General features: G+C 54.6%; 1 protein-coding gene across 1 annotated transcript; it reads left to right on the forward strand.

The window, feature by feature from the left end:
- Positions 1 to 1,737: 1,737 nt before the first annotated feature.
- On the forward strand, positions 1,738 to 16,513 carry KCTD15 (potassium channel tetramerization domain containing 15). Its single transcript, XM_090259867.1, has 7 exons — positions 1,738 to 1,880; positions 3,417 to 3,513; positions 4,881 to 4,973; positions 5,593 to 5,768; positions 10,703 to 10,847; positions 13,537 to 13,842; positions 14,989 to 16,513. The coding sequence occupies exons 3-7, from the start codon at positions 4,908 to 4,910 to the stop codon at positions 15,145 to 15,147; spliced, it is 852 nt and encodes a 283-aa protein (XP_090115993.1). The 5' UTR covers positions 1,738 to 1,880; positions 3,417 to 3,513; positions 4,881 to 4,907; the 3' UTR covers positions 15,148 to 16,513.
- The last annotated feature ends 3,512 nt before the right edge of the window (positions 16,514 to 20,025 follow it).

Below are 20,025 nucleotides of genomic sequence, written 5' to 3' on the forward strand. Positions count from 1 at the left end.
GCACCCTTATAAGCTATTTAAATCTATAAATTTACAACATCTTCTGCATATATCAAGTAATTGAACTAACTGCAGGGATGTAACTTTAATGAGAAAATTTCCCCCTTCTCCTGTAGTTCAAGCTCTAAAATAAATAAATAAACAAATAAATAAATAGCATCTTTCCCTAGGAGGAAAGTTTCTGCTTATTCCCACGTGGAGAAGTCACAGAAGCGCGGTCCCGGAGCTCTTTCCACACGCAAGGTCCCCTAGTCAAGGGAAGCAGGTCCCCTACTTCGTCCACCTCCTACCATACTAGAGTCCCCCCCCCCCCCCCCCCCCCGCCCATGGCCGACCCCAGTGCCCCCAGCGACTGAGACCGCTAGAGGGCGCCCAGGTCCGGCTGGAGCTCCGGATGGGGGCCCCGCCGGGGCTCCCAGCCGGAGTGCACCCGCCCTCCATCGCCAGCCTGGCTCTGGCCTGGGTGTCGCTGGAGCCGGACGGAGGACGCAGTGCAGGCCGTGCGCACTGGCGTCTCTGAGCTCCGTTTCCTAGGAGCCGGGAAATAGTCCCGGGGTGTGGGGACGGGCAAGGCTCCAGGGAAAGCGGAGAAAGGGGAGGAGGAGGAAGGGGCAGCCGACTTGGGGACCTGGGAGGGAAACCCGGGGAGCTGGCCTTGGCGCCGTTGGGAGTCTTGGCCACAAAAGTCTCCAACGCGCGGCGCGCAGTGGGGAAATGGCGCGTCTGGCCCGGGGCGGACTGCCGGGCACCCCCTCCCCCGCGGTGGCCGACCGCGTGTCCGCAGACGTCACGAGCGGCGCTGCTCAACGGGAGAGGGGCAGTCGGGGCAGAGACCTGGGGAGGGGGAGGGGCGGGCTTGGCCCCCGGCTCCGCTCAAGCCTGGCAGACTGGCAGCCCAGTTTCTTCCCAAGTCCCGCCCCTGGCCTCGGGCGCCGCGGCGGCGGCTGCTCTCCTCTTTGTAACCGAGGAGTCAAGAAATGTGAGAAACGTGCCCTGTGTTACTTATTTGGGAGCCGAAAATTTATGCCCAGCTGAAAGTGCCCGGGGAAATATTACATCAGATGAAATGACAATGATTAAAATCAGCTTTCCCCCCGCCCCCTTATGAGCCTGGAGGAGGCCCGGGCGCCGCGTGGCCGGCCGGCGGGGGGCTGGGCGTCGGAAGGCACGGGGGCCTGGGCGCACCGTTCCCGGGAGCGTCCTGACGGAGGCCCTGGCGGGAAGGCGCGGGCTCCGAGAGAGGCGAGTGGGAATCACCCGAAGAAAGGAGGGAAAATAGTGCATTTCGGTCGCCTAGCGCGGTAGGCGCGGGCGCGCGGAGCTAATTGCGACTCTAATCTTCTGCCCCGCGGCGCAGCCGAGCCCCGAGCCAGAAGTCGCCGCGCGCTCCCGCTCGCGCTCGCCGCGCTGGGAGATTTGGAGCCGAACCGTTGCCCTTTGCGTCCGGGCTCGGCCACCACTAGACGCGGGCCACGGGCTAGGGCGTGGGGCTGGTTTCCTCGCCAGCAATCGGGGAAGGCCGCTGGAGAGAGGAGAGGGAGGAGAGGAGGTGGGAGCTGCGGGAGGGCAGCTGGAGAGCGGCGCGAAGAGGAGGAGGAGGCGGCGGCGGCCGCCGCGAAGAGGGGAGGAGGCGAGGGGAGGGCGGGGAAGGGAGGCCCCGGCGCGCCGCGCCGCGCCACGAGGGGCCGCGCGAAGCGGGGGCCGGGGCGGGAGGGGTGGGTGGGGGGAGGGCTGGGGGCGAGAGAGAAAGTAACTCCAGGACGAGACCGGAGCGACCCGCGCAGCGAGCACAGGCGGCTAGGCTGCGCCAGGCGCCCGAGACCGGCGGCTGCGGGGGGCGGGGGCTGTGCCCGAGCCCGATCCCCCGCTCCGGCTCCGAGGTAAGCCCCGCGCGGGCGGCTACCCCTTACCGCCGCGCACTCCTATCCCTAAAGTGGCTGCGGTACCGAGAAAGTCACCCGGCCGTGGTTCGGACCTGGGCGGGGGCTGCTGCTTTGTCCGGGTGCTGGGCGGTGGGGGCATCCAGCACAAAGGCCTGGCGCGGGATGGGGAATTGCCCACGTGGGCTGGTCCTGACCTGGGGTAGACCCTCCCCACGCGGGCGGGTTCGGCGCTTCCTGCCGCGCGGGGCGGAGGGGGGGGGGGCGGGTTCAGGCCCCAGCACTGGAGCCGTAAGTGCAGGGCCGGCGAGTTTCCGGGGTCAGAGCTGGGCTCACGCAGCTCGGGCTTTCGGGGCGGATGGGGCCCGGCTCGGGGCTCAAATCAGGGAGAGAGAAAGTCTCTAACGGGACAGATGTGCGTGCTCTTGACGCCCACCCTGCGTGTGCGAAACGGGACGGGAGGGGTTGGCAAGCTCCTGGTCGTCCCAGGTGCGCAAGGTCTGGGGCTCCGGGGCCGGCTGCGCGGATACGCGGTCGCTGCCGGTCGGTACTCATTGCCTGGACGCGTGCATTGGACACACAGTCCAAAACATCTCTCCTTTTGTAGCCGAAGCGCCTTTAAGTCTTCTCTCGCCCCCGACCCCGACTGCTGAAAGATAAGCTTCAAGTTTTCACTCCGTCTCTCAAACCTACATGAAGGAATTTAACTGAATCGAATAACAGCATTAGTTTCAGTTGTTTTTTTAAATCCCGCCAACAATAAACTTCGAGAACAAAAGCGCTTTTACGTCCTTAATTAGGCAAGCTTCCCATCTGTGGTCTCTTGCCTGCTTCTTGATTTAACTTTGTCCTCCGCCCCCACAGCACACCCCTCCCCACCCTGTCAGGCTCTTCGGGTTCCTCGGCCACCCGGGCCCCACGGCGCCGCCGGCCTCAGCCCAGCCGGCTCGAGGCGCCCTGAAGTTCTCTCACACTGGCCGGTGGGCTTCACCGCGGGGGCTGGCGCGCACCAGGTGGCCCGCGGACCTAGCTCCCAGCCTAACCCCAGGGCAATTCTGCAGACCCCTGGCAATTTCGCCCTGGGCTGGCACCCAAGGCGCAGAACTGAAGAGAGCTCGAGAGGCGCCTTCTGTTTACCTTTTATGGTTAAAATAACATCTTAGCAAAGAAGCGACTTCACGAAGAAGCGATTTAGTGAAATCGTCTCAAGCTGCCGCCGCTCAGCCAGCTTAATCACCCCCAGAGAGCTGAACAACTGCGAGCACAATGGGACACAGAATCATTTTGTGTGTAAATGAGCGTGGCATTCTGCTCGCTTCCCTCTGCTCGGGCGGGCGCGGGTCCCGGGGCTTCCGCGGCAGCTCTGAGAAGCGGGTCAATACCCTGTCAGTTTGGAAACCCACGGGCCCTGCAACAGGCTGTTCACTGCCGATACTCGGGTGGGCCGTGGTGGTGTTGGGACTGGGTCATGGGTTTGATGCCGGTGTTGGCGGAATGAAGTTGTGTCTCTTACTGCACCCACTTTTCTGACCTCAGCAGTGGTTTCCGGGAAAAGGGTCGTCCAGCACAGAAGCGTTGGTCGGAGGAAGCACTGGAGGTTCTGGTCAAGGCGTAAAGCCTGGGGCTTCCAATGGTGAGTTTCTGGTTTGCCATGAACATCAGGTTGTGCTTGCAAAGGAAAAGCGCCTGGATGAGAATGGGATTGAGCAGCTTTTGTGATGGGTACTTGGTGTTAAATGCCACTTTTGAGTAGTGTCGTGTGCAGTTTGCTTTGATAAAATTTCCATCAGAATTCCTTCCAGCAGTTTGTCCTCAGTGTGGCTTTCCTTCTGACTCCGCACCCAGCAGAGCCTCCCACGACAGGGCAACCCATTCTTGAGATCTGTTTTGGTTTCTCAGAACTTCTTGAGATAGGTGATGTGCTTTTTAAAAAAGCTAACTGGAACTCAAGAATGTCAAAAGCAGCAGGCTCTGAGCAGCCCCTAATGAGGATGTAATTAAACATCTCTTCTAATAGAACCCCCACCCCTACCCAGTTTCATGTCAGGGAACTTTCCAGGACACTGAGGACAGAACAAATCTTAGGAAAGTAATATTACTTAAATTTACACAATCTGATGCTCATTGGACTTTGGTCCGTGTTTCACAACTGGATGTTAACTTTCAAGGCGCAAAATCAACCCTTAAGGGAGATTGCTCCCTCAAGATTTAAACCTGTGAGAGACAAGTCCAGGTTAGCCCTGTGCAAGCCAGTGGAAGGGTGATATTCACTGTGCATGCCCCTCCCCCCTCTTGCACAGGGCCTATACAGTGCTCTGGGGTGGCTTCTGAAGACTGAGGAACAGTCTTTTTTTCAGGTGGCTATGGAGTAGAGAAAAGGTGCTAAGTGACTCTGAGGAGGAGCAGGAGATAGGGTCATTTGCTGTGCTGCTGTGGGTTTCCTTCTGGTCAGCTCTCTGATGCCTCAGGGGTGTAATTCCAAGGGGGCTGGGGTACACGAGGCACAGACAAGACCATTATGGGGGTTGGAGACGTCCTAGGCTCCCCAGCCCATGGAGGGTGGGGAAGGATGCCCTCCCTGCACGGTGGTCCACGGGGTTCTCTGTTGATGCAAGAGGAGACACGCTTGGTAACATGTCTCTAAACCAAAATACCAGGAAAATCAGATTTGTTCTGAAACATTTTGGGCAATTAATGGTGAGCATATGTTTCAGTATTGTCATTAGCTGAATTAGCAGACATGGAGCTGCCCAGAAAACGAGTGTGTGTGTGTGTGTGAGAAAGTGTGTATGTAAGTAATTTGCTATGTCCCAAATGCATGTTTTGGGGGAAGGGGACAGAATAGTGGTGGGTAGAATCTGGAGACTGCTTTGTAGTAGGCTTGGGGGCCAAAAGAGCATGTGTGAAAAGGACAATTTTAAGTGTCTTTGACTCCATGGGAGACATAGTGCCCATGACTACTGAGTAATAAGCCCTCTGGTTTGTCGGTGCTTCCCACAGATACTCTGGGCAGCGATGGAAGCCTAGATGCCTCACCGCAAGGAGCGGCCGAGCGGGTCCTCGCTTCACGCCCAAGGCAGCGCAGGCACTGAGGTGAGAGCCCGAGGGCAGGCTGGTCGGAGCCGTGGCCGCCTCTTTGCCCTCTTTCTGAATGCCTGCTCAGCGGCTGCCCTTCCTCGCAGCTGCGGCATTCAAGAGATGGCTGTTGACTTACTGTATGATTATGTATTTTTTGAAACAAAAATGCTCTTAATTTGATGTGAAATTTACTACATGTATAAAACTCAACGCCTTAGGTGCTGAAGAAGTCACTAATTTAGAGGTGTCTCGTTACCGAGACAAACTTGCAAAAACCCCTGAATCCCAATTCACAAATTGGCAATTCGTTTGTCAGGGGATATTTCACATCTAACACATAAGCCTGCGACCTTTAATTAGAATTTTGCAGTTTGTTTTATGCCCCTGGAGGTTGACACCTTGAGTTTTTTTTTCTTGATTTCTTATTGCTAATAAGCATCTTTCTTTTTCCCTCTGGTACTTTGAAGAGGACGATGCAAATACACTTAATTACAATGGTGACCATAATTTGTCAGCTGAATATGTGATCAGGCACAGGCACAAGTGATCTGATTAGATCTGTGATCACATTGGCAGTAAAGGGAGTACATAGCACTGTTGTGAACTCTTGTTTCTGCTTTGTTTCCATCTCCAGGAGGGAGGAAGCATGTCCCGGTTGTCTCTCACCCGGTCACCCGTGTCTCCCCTGGCTGCCCAGGGGATCCCACTGCCAGCCCAGCTTACTAAGTCGAATGCACCTGTGCATATCGATGTGGGTGGCCACATGTATACCAGCAGCTTGGCCACGCTCACCAAGTACCCCGACTCCAGGTAAGAGCTGAGTCCCTTGTAGTACCAGGCGTGAGGTGGTGACTGGCAGCATCTGCATTCTGTTACCTGTGGGGCCTGTCTCCTCTGCCAGCGAGCATGCAGGCTCTGCAGGCCCAGCTGGGGAACTAGGTAGGGTTTGGGAGGCTGAGTCTTCCTGTTGAAGGCTGCTTTGTACAGGGACTTGTGATCCTGGCTGCAATGGTAGTGCTAGGTGGATCTTCTGACCCACCGGCAGAAGCCACTTATTCAGAGCCAGACCCACCTGAAGCTGACCAGCAGCTGACTGGGGAATCTGACATGCCTTCAGGTTCCTCTTTAGTGGGACTCAGGCCTGGCCTTTTCAAGGGATCATTTGTGAGCAATGCTGTATACTTCAAGGGCTCATGTTCCGATTCTAACCCTTGGGAAATCACTTAAGGAGAGGGAGGAGGGGAAGCTTCAGTATGCCGTCTTTATCAGTTGGGGTGGCTACAGCTGGACCTTGAGGGCTAGCAGCAGGCTCAGGGGGGTGGGGGTGGGGGATGCAGTGACTGCTCTGGAGAAGCAGAAGCCTCCTACCTCATTAGCACATAATATGTCTGACCAGGACCCTCCCAACCTCGCACCTCACACTCTGCAGAGCTCCCTGGCCCTCCTGCTTTGGGGGCCTATCTGTAGGAGGTGCCAGATGCTGCGGACTCCTACTCTTGCCTCTTGGGTGTTTCCCTCCCAGAGGCAGACCTGGATTCCCACTGGCAAGCAGCAGGACTGACCCAACTGGGGTAGGTCTCTGTGAGCCTGCCCGGAGGTGACGCGCATGCTGCTTACTGAGCCTGAAACTTCTTGCTCCTGGCACAGCAAGGCGGCCACTGCTGAGGGCTGAGCAGCGGGAGGGCCATTGCTGTGGGCATCGCCCTTGTTTTATACATTTAAAGTAGCAAGAGGAGTTAATTAGTCCTCCCAACACTGAGGGATCATCTCTGGGAAGCTTTCTTGTCAGGCTGCCTTGTCATCAGTGTGGTTGCTCAGAGCACAAAGGATTCCTAGTGTGCGGACGTGGCTGTTTGCGTAATGGGGGGCCAGGGTGGAGCCCTCCATGGAGCTGCAGTGTTCCCTCGAGGAGGGACCTTGAGATAGATGCAGTCTCCAGTTCCGATTCTGGGGGGCAGATGGCAGCTGAGGCTTCATTTTCTTGGCCCCACAGACGCTAGGTCTGGGGCACTTGTGAACCTGGGGCCTTGGGGGTGGAGGGGAAGCAGCAGCAGTGCTGGCCGGAGTGCTAGCTTGCAGAGAGCCCTGTCTAGGACAGGAGATGGATTCAGCGTATTTAATTTCAACTTTTCCCTCTGTGGCAATCCCGAATCTTGAGATAGATCACCCTTTAATCCATTGACGACGGTTGTGTGTGAAATTTATAAAACCCGTGTGCACAGCCTCTCTGAAGAGAGTTTCCTGAAATCAGACACTTGCCCTTCTGGAATAATCACAGCCCAGGCCCACAGGGAATGGCCTCCTCATTCTTGTGTCTAGGCTGCTGCCTGGGAGCAGTGAGGGCAGGGGTGGCCCTCCCTGAGGCCGACAGTGCAGCTTGTCCTCACCTGCCGGAGGGCCTGCTCTGTGGTGGGGCAGGCCTACTGATAGGGAGCTGAGGCCCCTGTGGCTGCTAAGCTGCAGGATATGCCCAGAGGGGGTGGCAGTTTGCATTCTTTCCTGAGGCTTGGGCTCCAGATGAATCTGCTGTTCTGCATGGATGGCTTCTGGCTCACAGAGGACCTGCTGCTTTGGCCTGGAGCTTTGGCCTGGAGGCCAGAGGGTGGTATGACCTGTAGGACAGCCAGGGAACAGTGGGTCAAGTCAGGCCTGAAAAGTGGGTTGGGCAGCTGTGCTGGCAAAGGCCCTTCAGATCTCTCTTCTCTCTCCCTGAGTGAGTCATTAAAATAAAAAATAAAAAACAAAAAAACTATTTTTCACCAATTCTGGAAACCAAGAGCAATCCTTTACACGGTTTCACTTTGTGAGTCACCTGGAAATGGGGAATTAAAAGTGCTAAGGTCCCCTGGGGGGCAGGGGGGCGGGGCGTGTTTTCTGTTTAAAAGTCCTATCCTAGACATTGCTGAGAGACCAGGGCCTCGTGTCCCCAGACTCTTGGGTCCCTGTGCCCACAGAACTATGCCTGGGCTTCTGGTTCTTGGCTGGTGGGGGCAGCTCTGACACCAGGAACAGTTGCCACCCCTGGTTGGCCCAGGAACAGCTGTCAGTCATTGCCTAGAGACAGCAAAACGCAGCTGCCCAGGGCTAGGAGTAGACTCCCTGGGGCTGACGTGTAGCTGCCCTCACCGTCACCTTCACCATCGCTTCACTCTCACATCCCTCTGACTGTGAGAGGCAACCCTTTGGGATGTCCAGAAGCTTTAGAACTAATAAAACCTTCCACTGAAACATGAAGGAAATTGGAACCAATGCTTAAACAAAGAGAAAGGAAAGAAGATCCCTGTCAGCTGTGGTCAGAACTGGTCAGCCTATACCTTGGAGGTCTTCTGAGCTTGGCACCCAAGCACTGAGGCCTCCCTCAGAGGGTGGCCCAGGGCAGGAGCTGACTAAGACCCTGTGCGCATCTGGTGCTCCTTTGTGGTGACTGACCTAACCTTCCTTCAACCTGCTCTTGTTCTTGGTAGCCTCAGACCCCAAGGGCATGAAAAGCCTTAGTCCCCTGAAGAGGCATTGAGTCATGGAAAGATCTAGAACCAGCTAGTCCTGAAATGAGGCAGACTGAGCACCTTCTGGTCTTGGACCAATAAACTACCTAGAAGCCCATCGTCCCCAGAGTGTGGGTGGATCAGGAGCCCTATAGACTCCCAGTCTGACATCAGAGGGACGTGCTGTGCAGCTAGAAGGTTGCTGGCTGTGCGGAGTGTTTGCGCTCAGCCAGGAAGGGTGGAGAAAGTTCCACAGGGAGGTTTTGGCTTAGGCCTGGCTGGCTCCCCTGTGGATGTGACTTTTACTTCTGTCTGCCGATGCCATGTGGGGACCCTTAGCTGTCTGATGGTGACTGCCAATGGTACCTGGCAGCCTTGCTCAGTCCCATCTCTCTCCAGGGATGCTGGGTGGCCTTCAGTCTGCTGAGGCCAGGTCTTGGGGGCTTTGACAGTTGGAACAAGCCGTGGAGCCAGCAAGACTTTATTGTAGGGCTGTATACCCCAGTGCTATTGTCACCAGGCATGGGGGAGAGGGTTGATAGGGCTCGATGGCCTCGGAGCGCTGAGACGAGGTGTATCTGGGTGACCATAGCACTGGTTTCACAGCCTCAGGCCTCTCCACACCTGCGTATGTCCGTCCATGAGGCAGCCTTGCCTTTTATACAGCCGCACTGGGACAGGGGCTGGGCCATGTCCCCAGACTGAGAACAGGTCACTACGTGGCTACTCTGCACCTGGGAAGAACCTCATGGCTGGTACCTGAGTGTGCCAGGCCACCAGAGTGGAGGACTGTGTACACAGGAGGCCCTGAAAGAGGCTCTGGTGCTCTAACCCCTCAGCTTCTGCCCAGCTCATGTGCCCTGGTGCACAGTAGCAGGGCAGGGCCTCTGGCATGGAGACCTGGAATGGACAGAGGGCCGGGCTACTGGGGGAGGCGCGCACGTGCCTGGAAGATCCCTGCCAGTCAGAGAATGAGGGGGTCATGGGACCAGCTCGTGCAGGCTGGACTGGAAGGCCTGGGTCTCAGGTCAGGGCCACCCTGTTCCCAGCCTGTGCAGACAAGCTGCAGCCTTGGGAGCATCTAGCTGTGGACAAGTGTGTGGCCCTGCCTGCTGAAGGATGTCTGGAGGTGCTAACTAAGAAGACCCTGCCAACCTCCCTCCCATTTGTGAGCCAAGCGCTTGGCTGTCACTACTCCTTTTTGTGGCTCCTAATTGTCCACAGTTGGACCTGGGGTCTGCAGGGGAAATGAGCCAAGCCAAAGCCCACTGCCCTGGGCATTAGGAAGGCCAAAGCCTTGGTTCTGAAGCCTGCTTCCTCCTCCCTGGAGCGGACGGGAATAGGCCTCAGGTGCTCCCCGAGACCTGAGTTTCTGTCAGAACCACTGCCCTTCAGAGGGCAGGGTGCCAGGTCCCTTCTCCCTTCCCTGGCCCCTCCCAGGTGTGCACATCTTCATGCACTGTGGTGTATGTGCCTGCACTACTTCTGTGTACGTGTACACTGGTGTGTGCTTACACAGGGGTGTGTCTGTACATGTGTGTACCATGGTACATGTGCCTGTGGCATGCATACATGTGTGCAGAAATGCCTGCCTGCCTCAGATCTCCCTTAGGGCTCCCTGAGTGAGTGGCTGTTGATGGCTTATCTGTGAGTTTGTCACATGTACATAGCTTGTGGTGACTGTTGTGGCCTTTGCCTGGATGTGTCTGGGTCTGCCTGTGATTTCTGTGTTGCCAGGGAGGGGACCATGTGACCCTGTGCCTGTTGCTCAGGTGTGTCACATCTGATGCTTGTTCCTGTGAGTTGGTGAAGTGGATGTGTGGGACCCAAGACTGTCTCGGCTGGTTTACATGTGTTCACTGGGTATGTGGCTGTGGGCTGGGGTGTCTGATGGTTGAGAGTTTCTTGGGTGGGACTCTCTGGCAAAGGCTTGTGTGTGAGGGGCAAGGAGGCTGTGTCTGTGTCTTGCTGTTGATTTCCAGGCCTATAATGTGTGTCAGCAGGCAGGTGTGTGTAGCTGGGTGTGTCTCCCTCTGGCTGTGGCTTGTGAGTGTAGGCAGAGTGCGTGGCGTGTGATGCTTCTGTGCCAGTGTCCTGTCTGACTGTGGCCTGGCTGCCTCTGGTGTCTGTAGACATCCATCAATCCAAATCACCCATGTAAGGCCCTTCGTCACTCCAGCAGGTTGGGCTCCAAGGAGTTTGGCCTGGGGTAGGTGGACTGGCCCTTCCATTAGATGCCCCACCCTCCATCTCTTCCAGAATAAGCCGCCTCTTCAACGGCACTGAGCCCATCGTCCTGGACAGTTTGAAGCAACACTATTTCATTGACCGGGATGGAGAGATTTTTCGCTATGTCTTGAGCTTCCTGCGGACGTCAAAACTGCTGCTCCCGGATGACTTCAAGGTAAGTCTGTGGCCCATGGCTACCCTGCACTGCCTGTGCAGTGGCATTACACAGGGGACTCTGTGACTTCATAAGTGGACCCACGGTTGTCATGGCAACCATAAAAAGTTAAGCGATGAAGCCAAGGGCTAAATTAGTTTTTTTAAACTAATTTTTCCTCACATGTTTAGCTTATTTATCAGGGTGTAACAATAATTAAGCAGTGGCAGTCACACTTAACTGATTCCGTGTTTGTCATGTTGAAGGACTGTTATGTGCTGGAGTTATAGGAGTTAGAGGTTCCTAGATTTGTTCCTTGTTGGCCATTTATTTGCAGGGGGGATCCTGGGTCCAATCCAAATACCCTTTAAACAAAAGGTGACCCGCAGGTCTTGGAGCAAGCCTGTCCAGTTCCCGAGAGTCCTGTCTTATGCTGGGTCCCTTCATGGCCCCAGGAATCCCAGAGGATGGAAATTTAGGCCTGGGCCACTGTGGCTCACAGCAGCAAGTGTCCTTCCTTCCTTCCTTCCTTCCTTCCTTCCTTCCTTCCTTCTGGCACCCAGAGGACCAGTGGCCCTGGGCTGTTTTGTTATTGGGTCCCAACAACTGAACTCAGTCTGAAAATACAGTAGTCCCTCTATATCACAGTTCACTTATTGCAGCCTTACTGTATTGCGGAATTTTATTAAATTATTTATCACGGATTTTTCAGTATATCGCGGGATTTTGCGGTACTGTGTACGTGTGTTATTAAAGTTACGTAGGTTTAAGAGTGTAGAATTTGTTTAAGAACATAAGTAGTGTTTATAAAAGTGTGGAAAGGTTAATAAGGGACTGGGGAAGGTTAATAAGGGCCTGGGAACGGTTTATAAGTGTGTGGGAAGGGTTTATAAAGCCTTAAAGTATATATAAATACTAAAGTAAATGTAAGGTTCCTACTTCGCAGATTTTCACTTATCACGGGGCGGGGGGGGTGGTGGTGGTTAAGAACGTAATACCCGCGATAAGTGAGGGAACACTGTACAGTGAAACAAGACAGACGTGGGTCCTGTTCCCACCCCGTGGTCTGGTGGGAAGATCGGAGTTGAACAAAAGAGACTTGAATTCCGTAGGGGCAAACACTTCAGAGAAGGGGTCGGGGAAGGATGTTTCTCTGGGAGGTGAAGGAGAAAGGAAGGCAGACAGGTTAAGGGCCTTGGTGAGGAGGCAAGGTGGCAGTGCCTTCTTGACTTGGTGACAAGGTTTAACCTGGGGCTGTATGAATGGGGGGGGCAGGAAGGGAGGCTGCTGGCTGATGTCTGATCCTTGGTAGCTGGCTCAGCATTTGACATTTTACCCTGAATTAAGGACTGATGATCAGATTTGCAAACGGATTGCTGGAGCTATTGTGTGGAGAAGGATGTGGGGAGGGTGGTGTTGGGGTCAGGAGGCCAGGAGAGGTTTTTTTGAAGGCTTTGGACCAGGGTGGAGGCAGGAAGCGAAGAGGGAGCAAAGCGGCAGGTTAGACGTACAGTTACAAAAAGGACACAAAAGGCCATGGGTGGGGGTTGGTGGTGGTCCAAGGGCTCTCGAGGGTACCTGCCAGCCTGTGGCTTCTGTCTGAGTGGATTCTTGGAAGCCCAGGGGTGGAACCTACTGCGGAGGGTGGGGAGTGTAGTAACCAATTCCTGCATGGAATTGATGGTTGGGATGTGGGGTGCAGACGTTTTGGGCTATGAGGAAAGATGTGGGGTGTTTGGTATGTTAAGTGCAGATATCACTTAAGGAGTGGATGGGAGCAGAATCTCAGGATGGATCCCCGAGGACCCCCTGTGGAAGGACAGAATGGGTCCTTGACAGGACTCCCTTGGGGTGGTTCCAAAGTCTGGGGCCAGCAGGCTAGAGGGTAGGCCCTGCTTTGGAGTCTAGCTTCCTTGACTGTCCTCCAGGGATCCTCAGGTTCACCTGCTGACCTTGAGCTGAGCCCCATGGAGTGGCATGAGTCATGGGTACTTGGCTGTGCAGGGCTGGGGCAGGTGTGGGTAAGTATGTGTTTGAGGGACAGCTGGTGTGAGCCCGTCCATCCCAGGACGGGGCTGCCCACCTGGTGAGAGATGGGCTCCCATCCCAGAACCCTCCTCACACAGCCAGCAGATCTTGTCCATTAAAATCCTCACCCCTTCTCTGAGCTGGGTGTCTACATCCATTTTATAGAAGAGAAAACAGGCTCAGAGAAGCTCAGAGGCTTCAAAGCTGGCAGATGAAGAGCCGAAAATCCAGCCTAGGCAGGTCTGTTTTGCCTTCCTGCTGGGCTGTGTGCTTTTTTAGGGTAGGAGAGCTTCTCCTCCCTGGGATCTAAGAAGGCAAGCAGGTCCCCGGGCATAGACAGTGCTTTAGGCTTCTAGCCTCCTGGTCTTTCCGGGGGTTTCCCTATACTTCAGGGATGAAGCCTCCCTGAGTGCTTGGGGCCAGATGGAAACGGCTCAGGGGACCTGGCACAGATGCATGCCAGCTGATGCCCTTGGGTCAAGGCTGGACTTCTTGTGCTTGCGCACATTTGCTTGAGCCTCGTTTTCTCCACTTATACAATGGGCACAACCATCCCAGTTCACAGAGTGCCCTGGGGCAGGGTGAGGGTTCACAGTTCCATAGAATGGTGAGAGTAGGTCCCCCCTGGAGTTGGAAAGGGCAGCCCCCCACCTTCCCCTCCCTGTTATGCGTGTTCCTGCAGGACTTTAGCCTGTTGTACGAGGAGGCGCGCTACTACCAGCTGCAGCCCATGGTGCGCGAGCTGGAGCGCTGGCAGCAGGAGCAGGAGCAGCGGCGCCGCAGCAGGGCCTGTGACTGCCTGGTGGTGCGGGTCACGCCGGACCTGGGTGAGCGGATCGCGCTCAGTGGCGAGAAGGCCCTCATCGAGGAGGTCTTCCCGGAGACCGGGGATGTCATGTGCAACTCAGTCAACGCTGGCTGGAACCAGGACCCTACGCATGTCATCCGCTTCCCGCTCAACGGCTACTGCCGACTCAACTCGGTGCAGGTGAGAGCTGTGTCTGCCCCACCTGCCTCACCTCTGCCTCCCCAAAGCCCTCTGGCAGCTGAGAGATGGAGGCAGGCACAGTCCCTGAAATGGTGAAGCCCTCTGTGCCATCTCCCAGGAAAGGCAACAATGTGTGGATGCATAATTTATGTCCTGCTCATAATTAAATGATGATGCCTGGGGGATGGACTTAAAAAAATTGATCTGTACTCTTTGTTTTTTCCAAAAGGATGTTCTATAAAAATTGTCCAGAGTACTTTCAACAAAGTGTGCGTCATTTGACAACCAGAGTCTGAGCTTGGATTCAAATTAAATCCAGGCACCAGGAGTTACGGGTCAGAGGCTGAGCGTGAAGGGGCCTGGAGCCCCTTTCTTACCCTGCGGGCCCAGGCTGCGGCACCCAGGCCACTGCGCAGAGCGTTTCTGGACTGGCTTTCCCTGGATGGCGCTAAGAGTTGGGAAGCCCGGATGGAGCGGGCCCTATTATTATTCACCAACTCTTCCAGACCCAGAGCACACCCCTGTTTCAGGATTGGGGCAGAGTAGACTTGGTGGGGAAAGTCCCCCGCATGCACACATCCCACAGGCTGTTGCAGGACAGGTGTCAAACACAGTGACTAGACCAAACCCTCACAGAGGCACAAACCCACATGGACATGGAAGTCTGCAGAGACTCAGACACAGAGAGGGCACCTCCTCCTCTTCACCCCCAGCTCCCTTGAGCTGATGAGCCTGCAGGCCTCAAACATCTGGGACTCGAAGCCCAGGGAAGCAGGTGACTGCCCAGAGGCCAGGGGTGGGGTCTTTCTATTATTGGGACAGGTCCCAGTGAGGAGAGGAGAGATGGGCTGGTTGCACTCTGGAAAAGAGACAAGGCATCCAGAGGTTCTTTCTCCCACTCTGAGTCAAGGCTGTGGATTCCCAAGGGCAGCAGCGCAGGGAGCCCACTTGAGTTTGGTCACTCAAGTGGCCCCAGGGCCTGGCTGCTTCTGCCCTGCCTATGTTTGCCCAGCTGGTGGTTCTGCAGGGACCTCTGTCGGGAGACTTGAGTTATTAACAGAAGGTAGCTTGCTCAGGCTAGGGCCCACCTACCTACCAGTCTGACTTGCAGCTGAGCATTGCTGACCTTTATTTCTTCCCTGGCAGGTCCTGGAGAGGCTGTTTCAGAGGGGTTTCAGCGTGGCTGCATCCTGCGGGGGTGGCGTGGACTCCTCCCAGTTCAGCGAGTATGTGCTTTGCCGGGAGGAGCGGCGACTGCAGCCCACCCCCACCGCTGTCCGGATAAAGCAGGAGCCCCTGGACTAGGCCCGGCCTCGGTACCCACCTGAGGCCCCTTGGCTCTGGGGACAGCCCAGTGACCTGGAAAAAATGTCAAGGGTTCCGTCTGTACCTGCTTAGCAGTCTTTGTGAGACTGAGGGTGGGGCTGCAGGGTCCGAGGCCAGCCAGGGAGCCCCGGGGCTCCAGGTGTCATGCAGCGGAATGTGGGGTGCTGGGCATGCTTACTGAAGGATTACTGATGTGACCCAAAGATGTGTAAGTGGGAACTTCGCCACCAGTGTCCCGGTGCCCAGCGCAGCGTCCTCCAAGACCCTGGGTCCCGCTGTGGTGGAGTCAGCACAGCGCCCCCCCAACCCACTGCAAAGGAGCCCTTCATCCTTCTCCATGCCTGGCAGACTCCAGTGGATCTCCTTGCATCAGAGATGGCTTATTTTTCTACAGTATTTAAAGCAGAAGTAACTGTAACTGCATGACCCAGAGAGGCCAACAAGGACCAACACTTCTTTATCTGGTGCTCCATTCTCAGTCAGACTGCAGCATGCCCACCCACACGGTGGAGGAGCTGCTGGGCTCTCCGGCCCAGGTGCCCATGGAGTGGGGCCGGGAGAGCTCTGGTCCCTGCTCTAGGGACATGAAGGGATGGAGGACAGTGCTGTAGGAACTGAAGCAAGGCCCCCATGGAGCTGGGCTGCTGGGAGGAGGGTTGTTTGGGTGTGGGGGACAGATGGCTGTGGAACCACCTTCTAAGACCCTCACCTTTGCTGCTACTGGGGTGGAGGCCACACTCGGTGGGTCACCTGACCTACCAGTGCCCAGGAGCTTCCAGTCTGGTTTGTGTGTCCTCACACCTGGGCTTCTGGAGGAGTCCCCCCACCATCCAAACCAGCCACAGGGCCACATGGCATCCTTACCTCAGGAATGGGTCCCACGGTGAAGGGGCCCACCTGTCAGCAGCATCCTCTGGGTCCCCTCCTCAGGAAGCTGCCCCCAGCTGTGATTTTTCCACACTAATATACACACTGAATTTTAATGAAATTTGTAATACTAGCCTGCCGGTAAGGCCTGGACGTAGGCATGCCTGGGACTCTTGCCCCAGATTCCAACAAGGACTGGCCCCGAGGGGTCCTCGCAGACCTGCTGCGTCTTAGACGACAGGCCCAAAGAGGAACACCCAAGCTTTGTCACCCTTGACTGAGCTGGCTCTTCCCAGGTGGGGAAACCGCAGACAACTGCTTGGTGGATGAGGTGCACAGCCGGCACCATCCTGCGTATGATGCCTATAGACTTGTATATGACTCCTTTTAATATCGTAAAGATGCTGATGTACAGTTGCTGTGTTTGTGTAAACACATTACATTCCGAGTTCATGTCATAAACTGCTATAAAGCAAAAGACAGGCTGTCCTGTGCAGAAGCAGCATTGGATTCCCAAATTGGATGTTGTGCCGGGGGTGGGGTTGAGGGTAGGAGTCGTCCTTCTGTTCCCTCAGATCAAGGATGAAGAAGCAGCGCTCACTGGGGGAGGGGCAGTGTCCCAACCTGGCTGTTATTTATTGGATTTGGGTGTTTCCTCACCGTTGTGCCCTGTTCCCCTTGGGCAGGACAGATTCTGAATTCTTATTCACAGCTCCTAACTGGATGCAATGGAGAGGCAGACAGAAGGTGTCCCTGAGCTTTTGAGTCTTAAGTGTTTGAGACCCTCTCTGGCTTTTGGTTGGGGTTGACATCCTCTCTGGAGCCCCACAGAGCAGTAGTAGGTGACAGTCCACAGCTCAGACTGGCCAGGGGACGTGCAGCCCTGGGCATGAGAAGGGTAGATTACCCGAGCACAGCATGAGACCACAGCCTTTCGTTTCCCGGGAGAAGGAGTTCGAAGGTATTGACAGAGACCTCCAATTTAAGTGAGCCTTTTTGTGTTTTTCCTCAAAGCCCTTATGTTCTAACCCATGAGGACCCTTTTACATGCCCAGTAAAGGCCACCAGCCTCGACCTGCCTGGACGAGGAGAGCACAGCTGCTTCCTGCCTGGGGTTGCAAAGCAGACGCCAGTCCACTGCACAATCTAATTTGCTGGACAAACTTGCTAGCCTTCTCCTTTGCTTAGCAACACGCCTCCAGCTGGCACATCTGCATTTTGGCGTCTGAGGTTCACAGATGAGAGGAGGAGAAAGTGTTGTGTTTATTAGAAAGGAAGTTTGTGAAAACAGCTCATTGCAGTGTTACATTTATGGATTTTTCTGGTATGACAGCCAGCATGGTCACTAATTGGTGGAGATGCCCTCACATTTAAAGCAAACTAGATTTTTGAGTAAACCATAGTGCTCAAAAAAAAAAAAAAAGTACTGAATGTTACTCAATTTATTTCTTTAGTAAGTAAAATCAGGAAGTACAATTTTACATAAACGGGAATTTCTGAATTTGTAGAGAAACACTGCTCCCATAGTGATGCTAAAATTCTAATATGCATAATCCCCTAAACAATAAGTATCAAGGATTAATTCCTTTGAAACATTCATACTTTGTATATGATACCTTCTGGAATGAATATATCCTAAATAATCTTTAGATCAAATACCAGCAGTATAAATGTTCAATTCTGCTCTCAGTAAACCTCAAAATAATTAGTTTTGGTCATAAGCAACTGGACAGAGGGCTGTTCCAACGCCTCCAATTCCCACCGAACCTCTGCCAGTGCAGGAGAAGTCTCGGTGTGATGGCAACAGATAGCTTCTGCCACTCCAGTTTACGTGGGGCTCAAAGCCAGGTCACAGCACTAATAATATCTTTTAAAGTGTTTTTCAAAATCAGCCACTTGACTGTGTTCCTTAGAATAAATAAAGGATATTTTATAAATTATGCACGGAGATCTAGCGCCTTGTTTCAGACCCACAGAGGCAGCCACAAGAAGGCACTGCAGCGTGGGTGACCTGGGAGCCACCACTCCTCACACCTGGAACTTGGCTGGGCCACCGAAGAGGACCCTGAGTAGCTCAGGCCCCCAATACTGAGCCTTCCTGACCCGAGGAGCTGCTGTGAAGGGCTGGACTCCAAGCAGCTGCATGGTCCCAGGGACCTAGCATGCACCCTGCTGGAAGTGGGGGCGGTGCAGGCACAGGCCTCCAGACTACCATCATCTCCCCTGAACCCTCAACCTGGATTCCTGCGTTTAGGGTGTGTTGGTCCTTTTGCATTAGATTGACTGTGTGTGTGTGTGTGTGAACCAAACCGCTAGTACATTTGAAAAAGGGGCAAAGACACATGAATGTGAGAAATGGGGATACAATTTCCACAGAGCCCCTGACCCAGGAAAGATTCATCTGGTTGGGCCCAGCAGAGCCTAAATGAACACGGGATTAGGGGCTACTTCCTTCCCATCGGGAGGAAGACCTGCTGAGGTGGCCCCATCCCACCAGACCCAGTTCTCTCTCCTGATTCTCCAGAGACAGAAAAACAACTGCAGTGGCCCTGGACACACAAGATTGGAGTTTCTCTGAAGTAGATGACAAGGTAAAACATTAAAAAATAAAAAATAAAATAAAAAGCAGGGAGCTTGATTCAACCCAACGGGGGCCTCTAGACAGAATTGGAGGGACAAGAGTCGGCCAGAGAAGGCAACTGCTGGCCTTGAGCCTGACACCTAGGCTGATGTGGGGTATTGCAGGAATTGTGATGTCACAGTTCGATGGCGATAGGGACCCATAAGATAGCCCTTTGTGGATCAAGAGAAAGAAAAAGGTGTAGGTGACAGCTAAGGGCATCTTCCTTCCAGGAGCAAGACTAGCTAGCAGTGATGTTCTCTTAGAAGCCTCCGAGTTTTCTAAAGTGACCTAAATGGAACAAAACTGCAGTGAGGGTTGAGGGTCAGAAAGAAGGGCTGACAGGGGCCTCTCCCTGGACTCACAGCCTCTGCTTCAGCCCCTGCCCTCCCATGTCGGTAAGTCCAGGGGCGTTTCTCCATGAGCTTTCAGTGGAAGGGAGAGCACACACAGCCTTGGGGCGCCCCTCCCCCTCGCCCCCCACTGATCTTGTCTGGGACACTAGGTGGCAGCTCTCTTCTCCCTAGGGCCAGAGCTGGACAGACAGGGCACCTGCCTCTAAACCTTAGAGCCACAGGCTGAACGGGGGCTCTGTTGGGGTCAGGGGCCCCTCCTGTGGATGCGTATCCAGGCATTGCTGCCTGTTGGGTGCTGTTTATCTACAGGGAAAGGCTCTGTTTCTAGTGCTCCCTCCTACTCTCAAGGGAAGGATGTCTTGAACAGAAAGTGTGTGGTTCTAGGGTCATATGATTTTCACCTATGTGGCCGTGGAGCTTTCGGTCATCCATTATCAAGAGTGTCCATGCTTACTGCAAAGACCCTTGTCTTCCCAACCACCTACTGAGTGCCACAGATTGATGGCAGCACGTGCCAGGTGTGTGGGTGACAAGACAGCCCAGGAGGCTAAGAGGAGACATGTTTATCTGCAAGGATTGTTTACTTGAGGCTCTATAGTTACCTGGAAGAGAAATTTCCAGTTTGTCATGACATCACACATGGATTACTCCCAAATTCCTTGACTTGCACATGGGCTAACAACATCTGAGGTCTCAGTGTTGGCATCTCCACAGTGAGATCTTCTCTGAAAATCTAATGAGAGACCCAAGGAAAGAGGCAGGCACAGCCCGGGGGAAGCACAAACGTGAGGGCTGGAGGTCAGCTGTATTTGGATTTTTGCCTTTATTGCCATTACACAGAACAGCCAGTTCTGACAGCCATCTCTCAGCCTGTCCCCGGCGCTGGACAATGCTCTTCCTTGACCCAGGACCATGGCTCCAGAATGGTAGCAGGTGGAGGACCTCCTCACACAGACATCACAAACCAGGACAAAGTGTTAAAAAGCAAGGGCAGAGCTGGGTTGGGGCCAGGAC

Source organism: Furipterus horrens, unplaced genomic scaffold (assembly GCF_987537825.1).
Source record: "Furipterus horrens unplaced genomic scaffold, mFurHor1.1.pri manual_scaffold_13, whole genome shotgun sequence".
NCBI classification, from domain to species: Eukaryota; Metazoa; Chordata; class Mammalia; order Chiroptera; family Furipteridae; genus Furipterus; species Furipterus horrens.